The sequence below is a fragment of the Microcaecilia unicolor genome, chromosome 1 (genome assembly GCF_901765095.1).
Source record: "Microcaecilia unicolor chromosome 1, aMicUni1.1, whole genome shotgun sequence".
NCBI classification, from domain to species: Eukaryota; Metazoa; Chordata; class Amphibia; order Gymnophiona; family Siphonopidae; genus Microcaecilia; species Microcaecilia unicolor.
In genome coordinates, this window is record NC_044031.1 from 84422915 (window position 1) to 84437889 (window position 14975).

The 14975-nt window shown below is 46.1% G+C and overlaps 1 protein-coding gene across 1 annotated transcript in view; it reads left to right on the plus strand.

Moving 5' to 3' along the window:
* WDR37 (WD repeat domain 37) overlaps nucleotides 1–14975 on the plus strand; it is a 249220-nt gene that overhangs the window by 101859 nt on the left and 132386 nt on the right. Inside the window, 1 exon segment of the mRNA XM_030198868.1 lies at nucleotides 8907–8951. Coding sequence (XP_030054728.1) covers nucleotides 8907–8951 — 45 coding nt within the window.

The following is a 14975-nucleotide window of genomic DNA, read 5'->3' on the forward strand; positions in this document are numbered from 1 at the left end:
TACAGAATATCAGAGCTTTATTCCAACCCTACCGCTTGTGTGTGAGGGAACGGAGGCAACTCTAAGTTTTCACTTTCTAGAGGAATGAACCAGGGTTGTCCGTTATCCCCATTGCTATTTGCTTTGTTAGTGGAACCCCTAGCTTCAGCAATTAGATCTAACCTAAATATCAAAGGTGTCCAAATGGATGATAAGGAATATAAGATTAGTTTGTTCACTGATGACATTTTATTGTCATTGACCTCTTACTACATTACCTAACTTGATTTCTGATTTGACAGCATATTCTCAGGTTTCTGGATTCAAGATCAATATGAGAAAGACAGAAACATTTAATATTAATATAGATGAGTCCATGAGGTTGCAGTTGCATTCCTTTTCTTTTAAATGGGTGTCTGGTGAATTGAAATATCTTGGGGTTTGATTGAGAGTGATTTACTCCGAATTATATGAAGCTAATTATCCCAGACTTTTTTTTTTTTTTAGCTGTCCATAAAGACTTGGAGAGATGGAAGACTCAAACATTTACCTGGTTTGATAGAATTACATCTATTAAGATGAATGTTTTGCCCAGGATACTATTGGGCTCATTTTCGAAAGAGAAGGACACCCATCTTTCAACATAAATTGAAAGACGAACATCCTCCCAGGGTCGTCCAAATTGGTATAAACGAAAGTCGATTTTGGAAGTCCCCAACTGCTTTCCATCGCAGGGATGGCCAAAGTTTAAGGGGGCGTGTGGGAGGCGTAGCGAAGGCAGGACTTGGGCGTGCCTAACCCTTGGACATCCTTGACCCATAATCGAAAGAAACAAGGACGTCCCTGACAAACACTTGGACGACTTTACCTGGTCGTGTTTTTCTTACAACCAAGGCACAAAAAGGTGCCTGAAATGACCAGATGACCACCGGAGAGAATTGGGGATGACCTCCCGTTACTCATCCAGTGGTCACTAACCCCCTCTCACCCTCAAAATATATCTTTCAAAATATTGATTGCCAGCCTCTATGCCAGCCTCAGATGTCATACTCCAGTCCATGACAGCAGTATGCAGGTCCATGGAGCAGTTTTAGTGGGTGCAGTGCACTTTAGGCAGGCGGCCTCAGGCCCTTCCCTCTCTACCTGTTACACTTGTGGTGGTAAATGTGAGCCCTCCAAAACCCACCACAAACCCACTGTACTCACATCTAGGTGCCCCCCTTCACCCCTTACGGCTATGGTAGTGGTGTACAGTTGTGGGGAGTGGGTTTTAGGTGGGTTTGGGGGGCTCAGCACACAAGGTAAGGGAGTTATGCACCTGGGAGCAATTTATGAAGTCCAGTGCCCCCTAGGGTGCCCGGTTGGTGTCTTGGCATGTCAGGGGACCAGTGCACTACGAGTGCTGGCTCCTCCCACGACCAAATGGCTTGTATTTGGTTGTTTCTAAGATGGGCGTCCTCAGTTTCCATTATCGCTGAAAATCAGGGAGGATGTCCTCAGGAAAACTTGGGCATCCCTTTCGAAAATGCCCCTCCACATCTCTTTCAGGTGTTGCCAGTTGGGGGTCCTGCATCATGTTCTCGCTTCTCTTCAGGGTAGTATACATACATTTATTTGGTTTGATAGAAAGTGCAGGTTCTCGTAGAATTTTATTTAGAGCTTCTGAGTGTGGTGGGCTGGGGGGTCCCTGAATGGTGGAACTGTTATAGGGCAGCACAAGTTAAATCTGCTATTGAGTGGTTTCAGCATCATGATTATAAGTTGTGGGTACATAGCAACGAACGGGACTGGTCCCCCTGAATTACATTCTTTGGCTTCATCAGAGGCACTGGGTTTTGTATGAGGATTGGTCTCTGATGATCACATGTACTTTTAAGATTTGGGATACACTGAGGCATATTTTCAAAGCACTTTTGGAGGCTAAGTTCCATAGGTTTCTATGGAACTTTGGGAGGCTAAGTGCTTTGAAAATGAGCTTGACTGAGTGCTTTTTCTTGCTACACTCCAATTTGTTACAATCCAGAGTTTTCTCCAGGTCTAGTCCCCTCAGTTTGTAGAACTTGGGAACAGAAAGGGTTACAGCAGTGGGGGCAATTGTATGATGATGATAAATTAATTTCCTTTTAGTCATTGGCCAGGGAGTTTGAGCTTCCCATTATGCCTGTTTACAGTTAGTCCATTTGTCCTCAAAAAGATTTAGGTCACAATTGATGGGCCCTTACACCTTTTTAGAGGATATTTGTGAGGATTTTAGGTGGGCACGTTGTGTGGCTACCTTAGGGATTTTGGGGACCCTGAGCTGAGTAATAGAAGCAAATGGGAACAAGCATTGAGCGTGAACTACACTAAGGAGGTGTGGGACTCTATGGTGCAATCTCTGGCTAAAATTGCAGCAGCCTCTAATGTCAAAGAGAACAATGTTAAAATATTATATCTTTGGTAACCCCTTATCTTTGCCGGTGGTTCCCTCAGACCTCTCCATTGTGCTGGAGGGCCTGTGGAGCCAGGGGCACTATGGGACAAATTTAGTGGCCATGCTTGAAGGTGACAGTTTTTTGGAATATAGTTTGTTTCAGAATAGATGGATTTTTGCTCTAATTCCCTGGGATTCCAGGGATCTATCTCTTGAACAGGAACATTTCAGGATTGCAGAAACAAGATACAAATCAAGGGGCTGGTGGTTGGGAGGCGGGGATAGTGCTGGGCAGACTTCTATGGTCTGTGCCATGAAAAAGACAGATACAAATCAAGGTAAGGTGTACACAAAAGTAGCACATATGAGTTATCTTGTTGGGCAGGCTGGATGGACCGTGCAGGTCTTTTTCTGCCGTCATCTACTATGTTACTAGACTATCTTGGTTCGTCATCTGCTGCATGCTACTAAACTGACTTTGGCCTCTTTGTGGAAGAGCTCTGCAGTTCCTTTGTTATGTAAGTGGAGGACTGTACTGTGTTTATATACTGGAGAACTTGTCCGCCATAAGGCGTACTAGCTTTGCTAAATGGAAAAAAAATACGGGGCTTGGTTCGCAATTTGGACTTTGTGCAGTTTTGGCACCAAGTTGATATGGACTTGATTGAGTTCTCTCTCCTTTCTTTTGTGTGTGTGTGTGTGTGTGTGTTTTTAGGGTTTACTTGATTGCCTGTGTTCTACACTATTCTCTCGCATTTGTTTAATAAATACTTCTCATTTAAATAATACAAAAACAATAAACCTTCTCAGAACCAGGGATGTTGTGAAGTAATACATAACTGTACAAAAATCCACTCGGGACCTAGAGTAAATCTACTATTCTGGCGTGTTTCAAAAACTCACATCGTAAGGAATATACCTAGGGAAAAGCAGCATTGTAAATATACAGTGGGCCCTAGAACATCAGTACAGCTATTGGGAAAACTGAACCAGCCAGAGATCCTTACACAGAAACTCCATGCTGAATATCTGGCCTTGGTAATTCACAGAGAACACGTGGAGGGGCATAATCGAAAGGGGCGCCCAAGTTTTCCTGAGGATGTCCTCATAGGATGTCCCAGCAAAGGGGCGGGGAAACTCATATTATCGAAACAAGATGGGCGTCCATCTTTTGTTTCGATAATATGGTCGGGGACGCCCAAATCGCGAAATTTAGGTCGACCTTAGAGATGGTCGTCCCTGATTTTCAGCGATAATGGAAACTGAGGACGCCCATCTCAGAAATGACCAAATACAAGCCATTTGGTCATGGGAGGAGCCATCATTCGTAGTGCACTGGTCCCCCTGACATGCCAAGACTCCAACCGGGGACCCTAGGGGGCACTGCAGTGGACTTCATAAATTGCTCCCAGGTGCATAGCTCCCTTACCTTGTGTGCTGAGCCCCCCAAACCCCCCCTAAAACCCACGCCCCACAACTGTACACCACTATCATAGCCCTTAGGGATGGAGAGGGCACCTAGATGTGGGTACAGTGGGTTTGTGGTGGGTTTTGGAGGGCTCACATTTACCACCACAAGTGTAACAGGTAGGGGGGGATGGGCCTGAGTCTGTCTGCCTGAATTGCACTGCAGTACCCACTAAAACTGCTCCAGGGACCTGCATACTGCTGTCAGGGAGCTGGGTATGACATTTGAGGATGGCAAAAAATATTTTTAAAGTTTTTTTTTAGGGAGGGGGTTAGTGACCACTGGGGTAGTAATGGGAGGTCATCCCTGATTCTCTCCAGTGGTCATCTGGTCATTTAGGGCACATTTTTGTGGCTTGGTCATAAGAAAAAATGGACCAGGTAAAGTCATCCCAAGTTTTCCTCAGGGGCGCCCTTCTTTTTTCCATTATCGGTCGAGAACACCCATATGTTAGGCACGCCCCTGTCCCACCTTCGCTACGCCTCTTACACGCCCCCGTGAACTTTGGTTGTCCCCGCGGTGGAAAGCAGTTGAGGACGCCCAAAATCGACTTTCGATTATGCCGATTTGGGCGACCCTGTGAGAAGGACGCCCATCTTCCGATTTGTGTCAAAAGATGGGTGTCCTCTTTCGAAAATAAGTCTGATAGACATTCACCAGATACAAATTAAGTGACATGAACTAATAGAAATATGTAGACAAAGATTCAGCTGAAATCCTGAAAAAAACTGACTCCCACATGCAGGACAACTCCAGAAAAACAAAAATATTTCCCTCTTGTACTGATTAAAGATAGCAAATATCAGGGCCAGCACTGGGGCTGGGGTTTCAACCATGGAAATTGATGTGGGCTCCCAGGCCAGAGAGAGCCCCACGCCTGCCTGAAGCAGGCACCGTCTTTTAACAGGCCTAGGGGGTCCCCTCTCCAAATTTCTGCCTTGGGCTCTTACACCAGCTCTATACATTCCAAAAAGTGAATTGCTAAATAGAAAATAAGTTGTCTTACTACTTTTGTTTGATCTTTTTTTTTTCTTCTTCTAATCACATTATTACAGCCTTTGGTTTCTGCATTCTTCTGTCTTCTCAATTCTTTTTCTGCTATCTCCTGTCCATTTTGACACTTCTTCTCTCTCCTTGTCCATTACCCATTTCCCCCGTGTCCTTGCTCTTATTTTTCCTAGTGTCCAGCATCTGACCTTTGTGACCCTGGTCTTATTCTTCTCTGTATCCAAAATCTCTCCCATTCCTTCCCTCATGCCCATCAGCTCCTCTCTGAGCCCTGCCCTCCTCTCTGTGTCCAGAATCTCCTCCTGTTTCTTCTCTCATGTCCAACATGCCATGTGTCCTGTCCCTCCCTGTGGCCAGAACCTCTCCCATTCCTTCCCTCATGTGCATCATCCCATCTCTGTGTCAAGTCCTTCCTTGTGTCTATAGTCTTCCCCCATTCCTTCCCTCATGTCCATCATCCCCTCTGTCTTATCAGTCTTCCATGGTGGTGCTGGAAGAGGAGGGAGTGTGCTACTCCCTCCTCTACCGTGAAGATATGGAGGGGGGGAGGAGGGGTCCGCTAGACCACCAGGTTGGGGGGGTAGCTTAGATTTGCGGCTCAATGGGTCACCAGGGCTTTTTTTGGGGTTGTGAGGGGGGGAGGGGTTAGGGGGACTGGAGATACACTGGATCTCTAGTCCCCCCCTCCCCCCCCCAATGCCCTTGTGTTTGGAGGACGAAGTCTGCCAGACCTCCAGCCCTGTGTTGCTGGCTTGGCTTGGGATCAGGGATCCTGCACGGGGGGGCTCCTTGTATGGACCTCCAGCCCCCATGTTGCTGTCCCGGGGGTATGTGGGGGCTCGGGGGGGGGGGGGGGGGGAAACCAATGTCTTGCTGTTGGAGAAAGCGCTCATAGAAGGAGAGACTAGGATTGCGTCCCTCCAGTTTACCAAGTGTTTGGGGGAGGGTTCATCACTAGACCACCAGGTGACCTCCAGCCCTTTCTTCTGCTGCAGGGGGGGGGGGGTGTTAGGGGGGCTGGAGGTCCACCAGACCTCCAGCCCCCCTCCCCCATGTCGGTGTCTTGATTTGTGTATGGGGGGGGCTTGGGGGAGGTTGCAGTCACCAGGGCCATACCCATTGGGGGGTCCACTGGACCCCGAGCTGACAGTGACAGCCCAGGCAGAGAGCTGCATCCTGCTGCCCTGCTGCTGTCCTTCCCTTCCTGCCCTAATGCCAGCTCTGAGCTGGTTTAGGTTTTGGTGTGGTAAGGGCACCCTTCTTCACAACACTTTTTTTTCTGATTATTGGGGGGAGGGGGGAGTCCATTAAGACCTCATTTTCCTACATTAGCCTCTTATTAGCGCTAATTGCTGGTGAACTCTTTTTTGCTGCAGTAAGGGCCTTTTAATCATTCGTTGACAAATGCGGTTGCTAGTTTACTTCTGATCATCAAGTCCTGAATACCTGATTGAAAAGCCAGGTCTTAATTGCTGCCTTAAATTGAGACGAGAATGTTGTGCTCCAGATATTCAGAGGGAGTTTGTTCCAAAGAGCAGTGGCTCCAAAGAAAAAAGGCACAGTTTTGGGTATTCTCATGTTGGGCTTGCCTTGTCCTGGGGCAAGACTATTCTGTGATCATTTAATGACTGGAGGTTGTGGGTAGAACTGTGAGGTACGGTATGGGGCGCTAAGTAAGAAGGGAAGTCAAGGAGAAAAGGAGAAATGCCTTAAAAGCCAGAAGGAGGATTTTGTACTGAATTCAGATAAACAAAAAAACAACAACAAAAATACAGGGTGCCAGTGAATATTTTTAAGAAGGTATGATATATGGCCAGATGTCTTATCATGACATACAAGATGAATAGCCGTGGTTTTTAAAGAGTGTAATTTTTTTAATAGAAGACTGCGAAGAACATGTATACACAATGTTACAGGAGTCTAACTTTGTAATAAGCATTGTTAATACAAGAGCACGGAGAGAATCGTGATTGAGAAATGGTCTTAACACAGCGTAACTGTCTTAAGGTGAAAAAGCCAGATGCTATTTGTGGACCAACAGAAAGTAATGTCTAGGTCAGTGATGGGCAACCTTTTGAGCTTGGTGTGTCAAAATTCGCCAAAAAACCGAGTATAACTTGGGTGGTGTGTCACTTCGAGAAAAAAACCATAATTTCATGATATTTATAGTTTAAATAACAAAAATGTATAATTGTAATATATAACTGTATTTAATAAACCAAAAACTAATTATTTAACTTACCTGCTTAGTGACTTCTTTGTTCATCGGTTTCTTTTGTTGGTCTTGATATTATTTAACTTGTGTGGGGTTCCGTGAACTAAGATAAGTGAGGGGGAGGGGGAATTCTTTAACTAACCTGTTATCAATAGAAATCAAACAAAATAAAACATGATACCTTTTTTTATTGGACATAATACATTTCTTGATTAGCTTTCAAAGGTTGCCCTTCTTCGTCAGCTAATCAAGAAATGTATTGTTATGTCCAATAAAAAAGGTATCATCTTATTTTCTTTTCCATGTTTTATTTTGTTTGATTTCTATTGATAACCTTAAGAGTGGACTAACACAGCTACCACACTCCTTAACTAACCTGGAAAGGAAAGAAAGAAGAACAGCAGCAGCAGCAGCAGGGTGAGACTTAGAAAATGAAAATCAGCTCACACTGCACATAATTCTCTGGAAGGTTTTCAGTAGATTGTCTTTCTTTCATAGAACTATGCACCCCTCCCCCCCAGACTGAGAAATGCCTGCCCTGTTAAATCATGGCATAACCTGCTGTTATATTACTTATATTTATCCCAAACAATTTAAGATTCTTAAGAATCTTACCTCACTGTTATGGCGGCGGCTAAGCAAGGGGCAGGCAGGGCACAAGAGAAGAGTCAGAAGACAGAGACCAGACCGTCCCACTGCAGCCTCGTGCTCTCGTCGACTTGCGATTATTATGGCAGCGGCTGAAGAGAAGGCGGCAGGCTGCAGACAGTAAGCCGCTGCGCCTGCGTGAAGCGTGCAGTGCGTGCAGGATTATCACCAGCTGATGCTTAGCATGCAGGCGCTGGCTGGCACGCGCAGGAGCACAGACGCTGCCTCTAGCTTGCCTGCGTTGCCGTTGCGCGTGCATCAGAGCAGAGGAGTTAAGAAGGTGAGGTGGTCGCGTGCTCATCGGAGGATTCTGTCGGGGAGTGCGGGGCGGATTTCAGCATTCCCTTGATTTGTCGAGAAACCTGGACAAATCAAGGAAATGCTGAAATCCACCACGTGTCAGCGAAAATGGTACGCGTGTCAGTGCTGACACGCGTGTCATAGGTTCGCCATCAGGGGTCTAGGTAATGGAAAGAGTTGATTGGAGTTGAGAGGAGCCTATAAGGAAAAGGGGAATAGTAGGTAGAGACATTATTGGTTTTGTCTGCATTTCGAACAAATCGAGCTAGTGAGCAACAGAGTCCAAGTAGGATTGGAGAGGAGTAATGCAGGGGGCAACAGGACTAGTGTAGAACAGGATCAGTATATCTTCTGCATAGAAGCATGATGAGATAGAGAAGTCTTGAATAACTGTGGCAATGGGACTTAAAGAAAGAAAAAGAATAAAAAGCAAAGGAGAAATAATGGAGCTGGGGGGCACCCCGCAGTGGAAGGTGTGAGAGATGGAGGTGGAAGAGGTGTGAGAACCTTGAAGGATGTATCTGATAGAAAAGAAGAAAATCAGTTAAGTACAGTTGAAAAAAAAAACAAGTACTGTGACCAGTTTTATTTTTTTTTATATATTAAGCTTTGTATCTCACAAAAATAAACTGATTGTCTCAAATTTACTCCCCCCCCCCCCATTTTACAAAGTTACAGTAGCGGTTGCCAGTGTGGTAATACTGACAGCCCTTTCAAAGTAATGAGCTGTGTCGGCATTACTGTGTGGCTTTGTAAAAGGGGGGGTTAATATAGTAAGTGCTGGGGAGCACATAACATGTCTATATCTTATCTGAGATTTTCTGTTTAATTTTAATATAACTTTGAAAAGATGCATTATTTATTTATTTTTACAGTAAACTCCATCAAGTTTCATCCAACAGAACAGATTGCTCTCACAGGTATGCAGGTTACTCTTTATTTAAACTAGTATAAATTGCATTGTTTCATTTTATATTACCTGCTGCAATTGAAGAAAAACTTTTACAGTGGCTGTCTGGCCTTGTATTTGATGAAATGGACTGTGGTCCTTAAAAGCTCCTGCCTCACTAAATTGGTAAGGTGTCCACCTGCTTCTAACAGTTTTATTACACCAGACTAACACAATATCCTTCAAAAATTTTTTTTTGAGATTTTCTGCTTCCATCATTGCTACCAAGCATCTAGTTCAGTTGCGTACTTCTGGAGTAGATTAAGTTGCCACACCAGGTTAACAGACACTGTTGCTCTGACTTCTTATCTGGAGAGAAGGTGAAAGAGACGGTAAACTTTGTAAAGGATCACTCTTTATTCTTCAGTATCTTTCTATTCTCCTGCAGTTTTGTTTTTGTTTTTGTTACATTTGTACCCCGCGCTTTCCCACTCATGGCAGGCTCAATGCGGCTTACATGGGGCAATGGAGGGTTAAGTGACTTGCCCAGAGTCACAAGGAGCTGCCTGTGCCTGAAGTGGGAATCTTGACTAGCTTGACCTCTAGGTATAACAGTTTCTCTTGATACTGACAGGGCTATTATTATTATTATAGAAGGACCTTCTTTCCCTACCAGACACAGACTGAACAGATGCAACATCCTGTATTCCTCAAACCTCATCAACAAGAAAGAGGACAACCAAAGCAGGCTGTCTGCTCAACCAAAACAGCCTTATCTAGTATATCTTCAGAACATACAAATGTCCTTCCTAATGAGGGTTGGGTTCATGCTTTCCTTCATTCCAGGAAGAGATCACAACGGGCTTCTGGGTCCTTAAGATAATTAAAACAGGCTACTGACTGAGATTCCTTGCTCAACCACCAGGTTGGCACCTACAGTGGACTCAGCTGCCCCAGATCCAAACCAGACAACTAGAAGAAGTAATTCTCTGAGGACAAGCCATCCACGGAGCCTGGTGCAGACACTGCTAAGTTTATTATCATTTTAAAACTTAGAGGCAGATCATCTTCGTGCATGTGCAGGTGCCTTCCTGCCCAACTTTCAAAAATGTACCAGCAGTCTATCGTTTTCTGCGGAGCAGAGATTGTCTATTTAATCTTTCAGTGTGTCAAACTTTCTCTTTATGGTGCTTTCCCTTTTTTGGGAATTTTTTTCCTTCATATTTTTCTTTCTCATTATTTTGTAGAACTTATATAAATTTGTCAATTATTTCATATTTTTACGTTTCAGCCTTTTTGGGCTTCTCAGCCCTATTTCTGCCCAGGCACACCTCTACTGCATCGATATTCTCGATACATGGGAAGCGTTCATGCCGCAGCGATCACTATCCTGCTCTTCAACTTATCTCTTATTGAGAGCTTTCCACATCTTCGATTTCTCTTACACCTGCACAGAGTATATCTCAAACTGTGTCCACACCGCTTTCTCAGCCAGTACCTATGCCTACTATTCAGGGCTACTGCAGTCGCAGCCTATACAGGCTTACAGAGTGCTTGCACCAGCCTCATCTCAGCCGTCGATACATTGGAGAGACAGTCATGGGAGAGGTCCCGTACACCATGCAACATGAACCCAATCAATGCATGTGTTGACATCGTCAGAGGAACTTTCTCCAACCTCGGAGATTTACCTGCCTCGATGCACCTCAATGCACAGCTGATGCTGTAGTTGAAACTCTCTTCCATGTATTTTCCATGCACAGTACTTTGAAGAGTTGACGACAGATCCGAATCCACAGAATCTCTCAGATGAAGAATCCTGTGGCATTCCATCTGATCCCTCTCTACCACCAGAAAGACGAAGGTCTCCTCCAGAAAGTATATCTTTTCTTGACTTTGTCCTTGAGCCATACCTTTCAAATTAGAAATAGAGGAAGAACCTAGTTAAAAACATTTTGAGGTTCTAGATTGACTCCTAGAGAAGGAATCACTGTTCCACTTCATACAATTATGAAAAATACTCTACTGAAAAACTGGGAGACTCCACTGACAGTTCAGGTAGTCCCAAAGAAGATTGATATCATGTATAGGATACAAAAATCTACTGGATTTGAGAAATCATAATTATCTGAGGATAAGCAGACACATTCTCACATGTGGGTAACGCGATCCACATTGCCTGGTCTGGAGCTTGTATCAAGCTTTTACAGAGCTCTTTGGAGCATGATTCATGCTCCACTGCACGAGTGACTGCCTTTCCGCCCACTGTGTGAATGCAGGACCATTCTTTCTTTCCTCATAGCTACCATTTTGGTTCTTTAACGGAGCTTCTTTTTGTGTCGTTTTGTTTTTATTTTTCTTTTGTTCTTTGCCTCGTTTGGGTTCAATTTCTTTCCTTTCTATTTTATTTTTTTCCTTTAATTCCAAAGCCTCGACATTGGCGTCAACATTGGCTGCTGCATCGGCACCTGCCTTGGCATCAGCTGCTGTGCAAGCCCCCGGGACCAACTGATGTCACTGACCTGGAGAGATGCGAGGATTCAGCGTCATCCTCGTTGCTGCCGATGATCGTGGAAGCCTAGCATCAGCAGAAGTATCAGCTTTGATCTTCCTCAATGCACGGTGCTGTGTGCTGTAAGGCATTTGGTCCCCGAGGAGTGCCAATACCAGAAGGTCTTCAGCTGGTGTTGCTGCATGAGTCTTTGAGCATCAGGACCAGGCACCTTGCTCCCTGAGCTGCTGGTTGGCTTTCTTTGAAGTGCATCGACGTTGAGGGTGCTTGCACCTGCCATGCTTCTCCACTCAACCCCACATGGCCCACAGCCTGCAGTGAGCCCTAGCCTTTCCCAATGTTGCCCCTCTATGGGCACATCCTTGCTTCCTTAGCTCCTGGCTGGCTTTGTTCAGAGTGCATCGGCACTGAAGGTGCTTGTGCCTGCTATGCCTCTTGAAGCGCCCCATATGGTCCCCGGCCTGCGGTGAGACCTGAGACACTGGTGTCAGCTGCCACCCATGTTGGTCGACGTCTGTGCAGGTAGTTTTGTTGGAGTTGAGACTGGAGCCCACTCCTCAATGCCCCCTCTTAGGGTCATGGTTCTTCTCGGTCGAGGCAGACTCGGGTCTCAGCCCTCCGATGAGGAGTTCAGGCTGACACCAATGAGAGGTGCATGGATGTCAGATGACGATCCCCAATACTTCTCGGAGGAGGAGTACTATGGAATATCATCTGACCCTTCCTCTCCACAGGAACGGAGGTTGTCTCTATATGCGAGCCTTTCCTTCCCTTCTTTTGTTGAGGACGTGTGGCTGCCATTTTATTTACTTTAGGGGTGGAGATCAGCTCACAGCACATCTTTATGAGTTCCTGGACTATGAGTCTCCTCCTAGGAGAGCTGTGATAGTCCTATTCCATCGCTCTTCCCTGATGTTCTCGTGAGGAGTTGGAGGTCCCCTCTGTCGGCCTCGCTCCTTCCCATGGAGACTGCTTTCATGCACCAGTTTCAGAACTCTCCTGGTTTTCATAGGCTCCACTTGCCTCCTCCCTCCATGTTGGTTGGATCCATGCTTAAGAGAGCAAGGAGTTCAAGGAATTATGCTTTGGTGCCCACAGGTGGGGATGCTAGAACCATAGATCATTAGGCGGATAATGTACCAGGCTTCAATTCTTTTCTTCCATATTCAGTCCTACCAGCTTTCCACAAGCGTATTCTTATGGGACCTTATGCGTGACATGCTAGTATCTCCCACTGGAGCAGGTTGAGCTGCTTTTCCGGTTGGCCGAGCAGCAGACAGCGTATTGCAGGTTCTTATCCAGGTGACACTTTTACTGTGGCTTCCAGGATCTATGCCCACAGTGTGCATAGATCCTGGCTGCATGTCTCTGACTTGAACTTGAGCGTTCAGTTGAGGCTGGTGGCTGCCACGTGCTGGGGGGGGGGGGGGGGAATAACCCTTTTTGGAGAGAAATTGAAGGGGGGTTGCTAATGTCATCAAGAAATAGATGCCATTGCACTCTCTCCTCTGTGCTCCTTCTGTAACTCCTTCCTTATCTAGGAGGTTCTTTGGTAAGTTGGGGAGGGGACCCTCCTATTAGCAGAGATATGTGTACGCCACCTCTTCTCACTAGCCTCAGTGGGCTCAATCCCAGAGCATTTGTTCTTGTCAATAGCATGTGCCTCAGCTTTGGACAGTTCCTCAGTTGCAGAAAGGGGTGAACATAGCTGTAGTGCCAGTAACTGTTCCAGATGACCTACTGGTTGGAGGGAGGCTTCGGTTATTCGGGATGGGCCAAAGGCTGACAAATTGCTGCTCTCAGCATAAGCAGCTCCTTGCGGAATAACTCGCTACCCTTCTAAAGGCCCATGATGTTAAATGTGTACCACCAGGGGAAGAGAGCCGAGCTTCTGTTCCATGTTCTTCTTTGTGCCAACGAATGAACAGGGAATGCATTCCATCCTTGATCTAAGGGTCCTTTACTAATATTCAGGATGGTTTCCCTGAACACCCTGCTCCCCATGGTTCAGGGCAATGGTTAGCTCTGGACTTGAAGGATGTTGTGCGTGGGAAGTCTCTTCTATTTTGCCTGGGGGCATTCTACTTCCTGTACCGTGTGCTGCCTTTTGGCCTTGCGTCAGCTTCCAGGGTATTCCCCAAGTGTCTAGCAGTACTCGCAGTGTCATGGCTTTGCCTGGAAGTCCATGTGCTTTCCTATCTGGCCGTTTGGGCTGGTGCATTGTACGCCAACAATCGGGACTCAGGAGTCCATATAGAGAACTTTTCAGTTGTTGGACCTACTGGGGTTCTTTTTAAAATACCCCCAGCTCCATCTGCTTGCCATCTCCTATTTGGAAATCATTGGAATCCTGCTGGATACTCATCGGGCTTGGGTGATTCTTCTTGTGCTAGAGACGGACGCTCACGTTGCCACTTAGGTTTGAGACTTTTGGCGGGTTGTACCTCTGCAGATGTTGAGGTGGTTTGATCACATGCCCTCCACAATCCATGTACACCCATGCCTCATTTTCACATGGGATTTACCCAGTGGACCCTAGCTTCTCAGTGGTGTCAGACCATGGGAACCCTACACCTGAGTATCCCCATGGCTCCTTTACTCTCTGATTTGGTGGACAATTCAGTCCCGTTTGACTCTGGGAGTGCCCTTTCCAATTCCTCAGCCTCACAGCGTGCTGATGGTGGCGGCTACATCCCACCTAAGGTGGGAAGCTGCTTAGACGGGCTTCCCACCCAAGGTGTTTGATCAGCCCTGGAGACAGTTCTCCCTATCACCTTTCTGGAACTCTGGGTGATCTGGAACACTCTGAACGATTTCAGTGATAGACTGTTCAGCCACTTTCTATTTGTTCATACGGACATTCAGGTTGCACTGTGCTACCCTGACAAGCAGGGGTACCTGATTGTGCCCTCTGTGTCATTGGACTGTCCGAATGTGGCAGGGGGCTGTCCGTTCGGGACTGCTCCTCAAAGGCACTCTTTTGATAGACAAATCCAACAGCCTGGCTGCCAGATTGTGCAAAGTCATTCATACACACGAGTGGTCTCTTCCTATTGGTGTTGCCTGTGAGCTTTTCCTATGGAGGGGCATCCTTCTAATAGGGGGATATGGGGATATGGGACTTGATATACCGCCTTTCTGAGGTTTTTGCAACTACATTCAAAGCGGTTTACATATATTCAGGTACTTATTTTGTACCAGGGGCAATGGAGGGTTAAGTGACTTGCCCGGAGTCACAAGGAGCTGCAGTGGGAATCGAACTCAGTTCCCCAGGATCAAAGTCCACTGCACTAACCACTAGGCTATTCCTCATGGCCACTCAAGTCAATTGCCCTGCCCTTGAATTCTATTCCAGGCTCCACTCCCTTGACAGACTACCCTCAGTTGCCTTCCTCCTTCCTTGGGGAAACATTCTTCTGTATTCTTCTCCTGCACTGGCTACCAATCAAAGAACGCATCACCTTCAAAATCTGCACGACTGTTCACAAAATTATTTACAGCGAGGCACCGGGATACATGACAGACCTCATTGATCTGCCAACC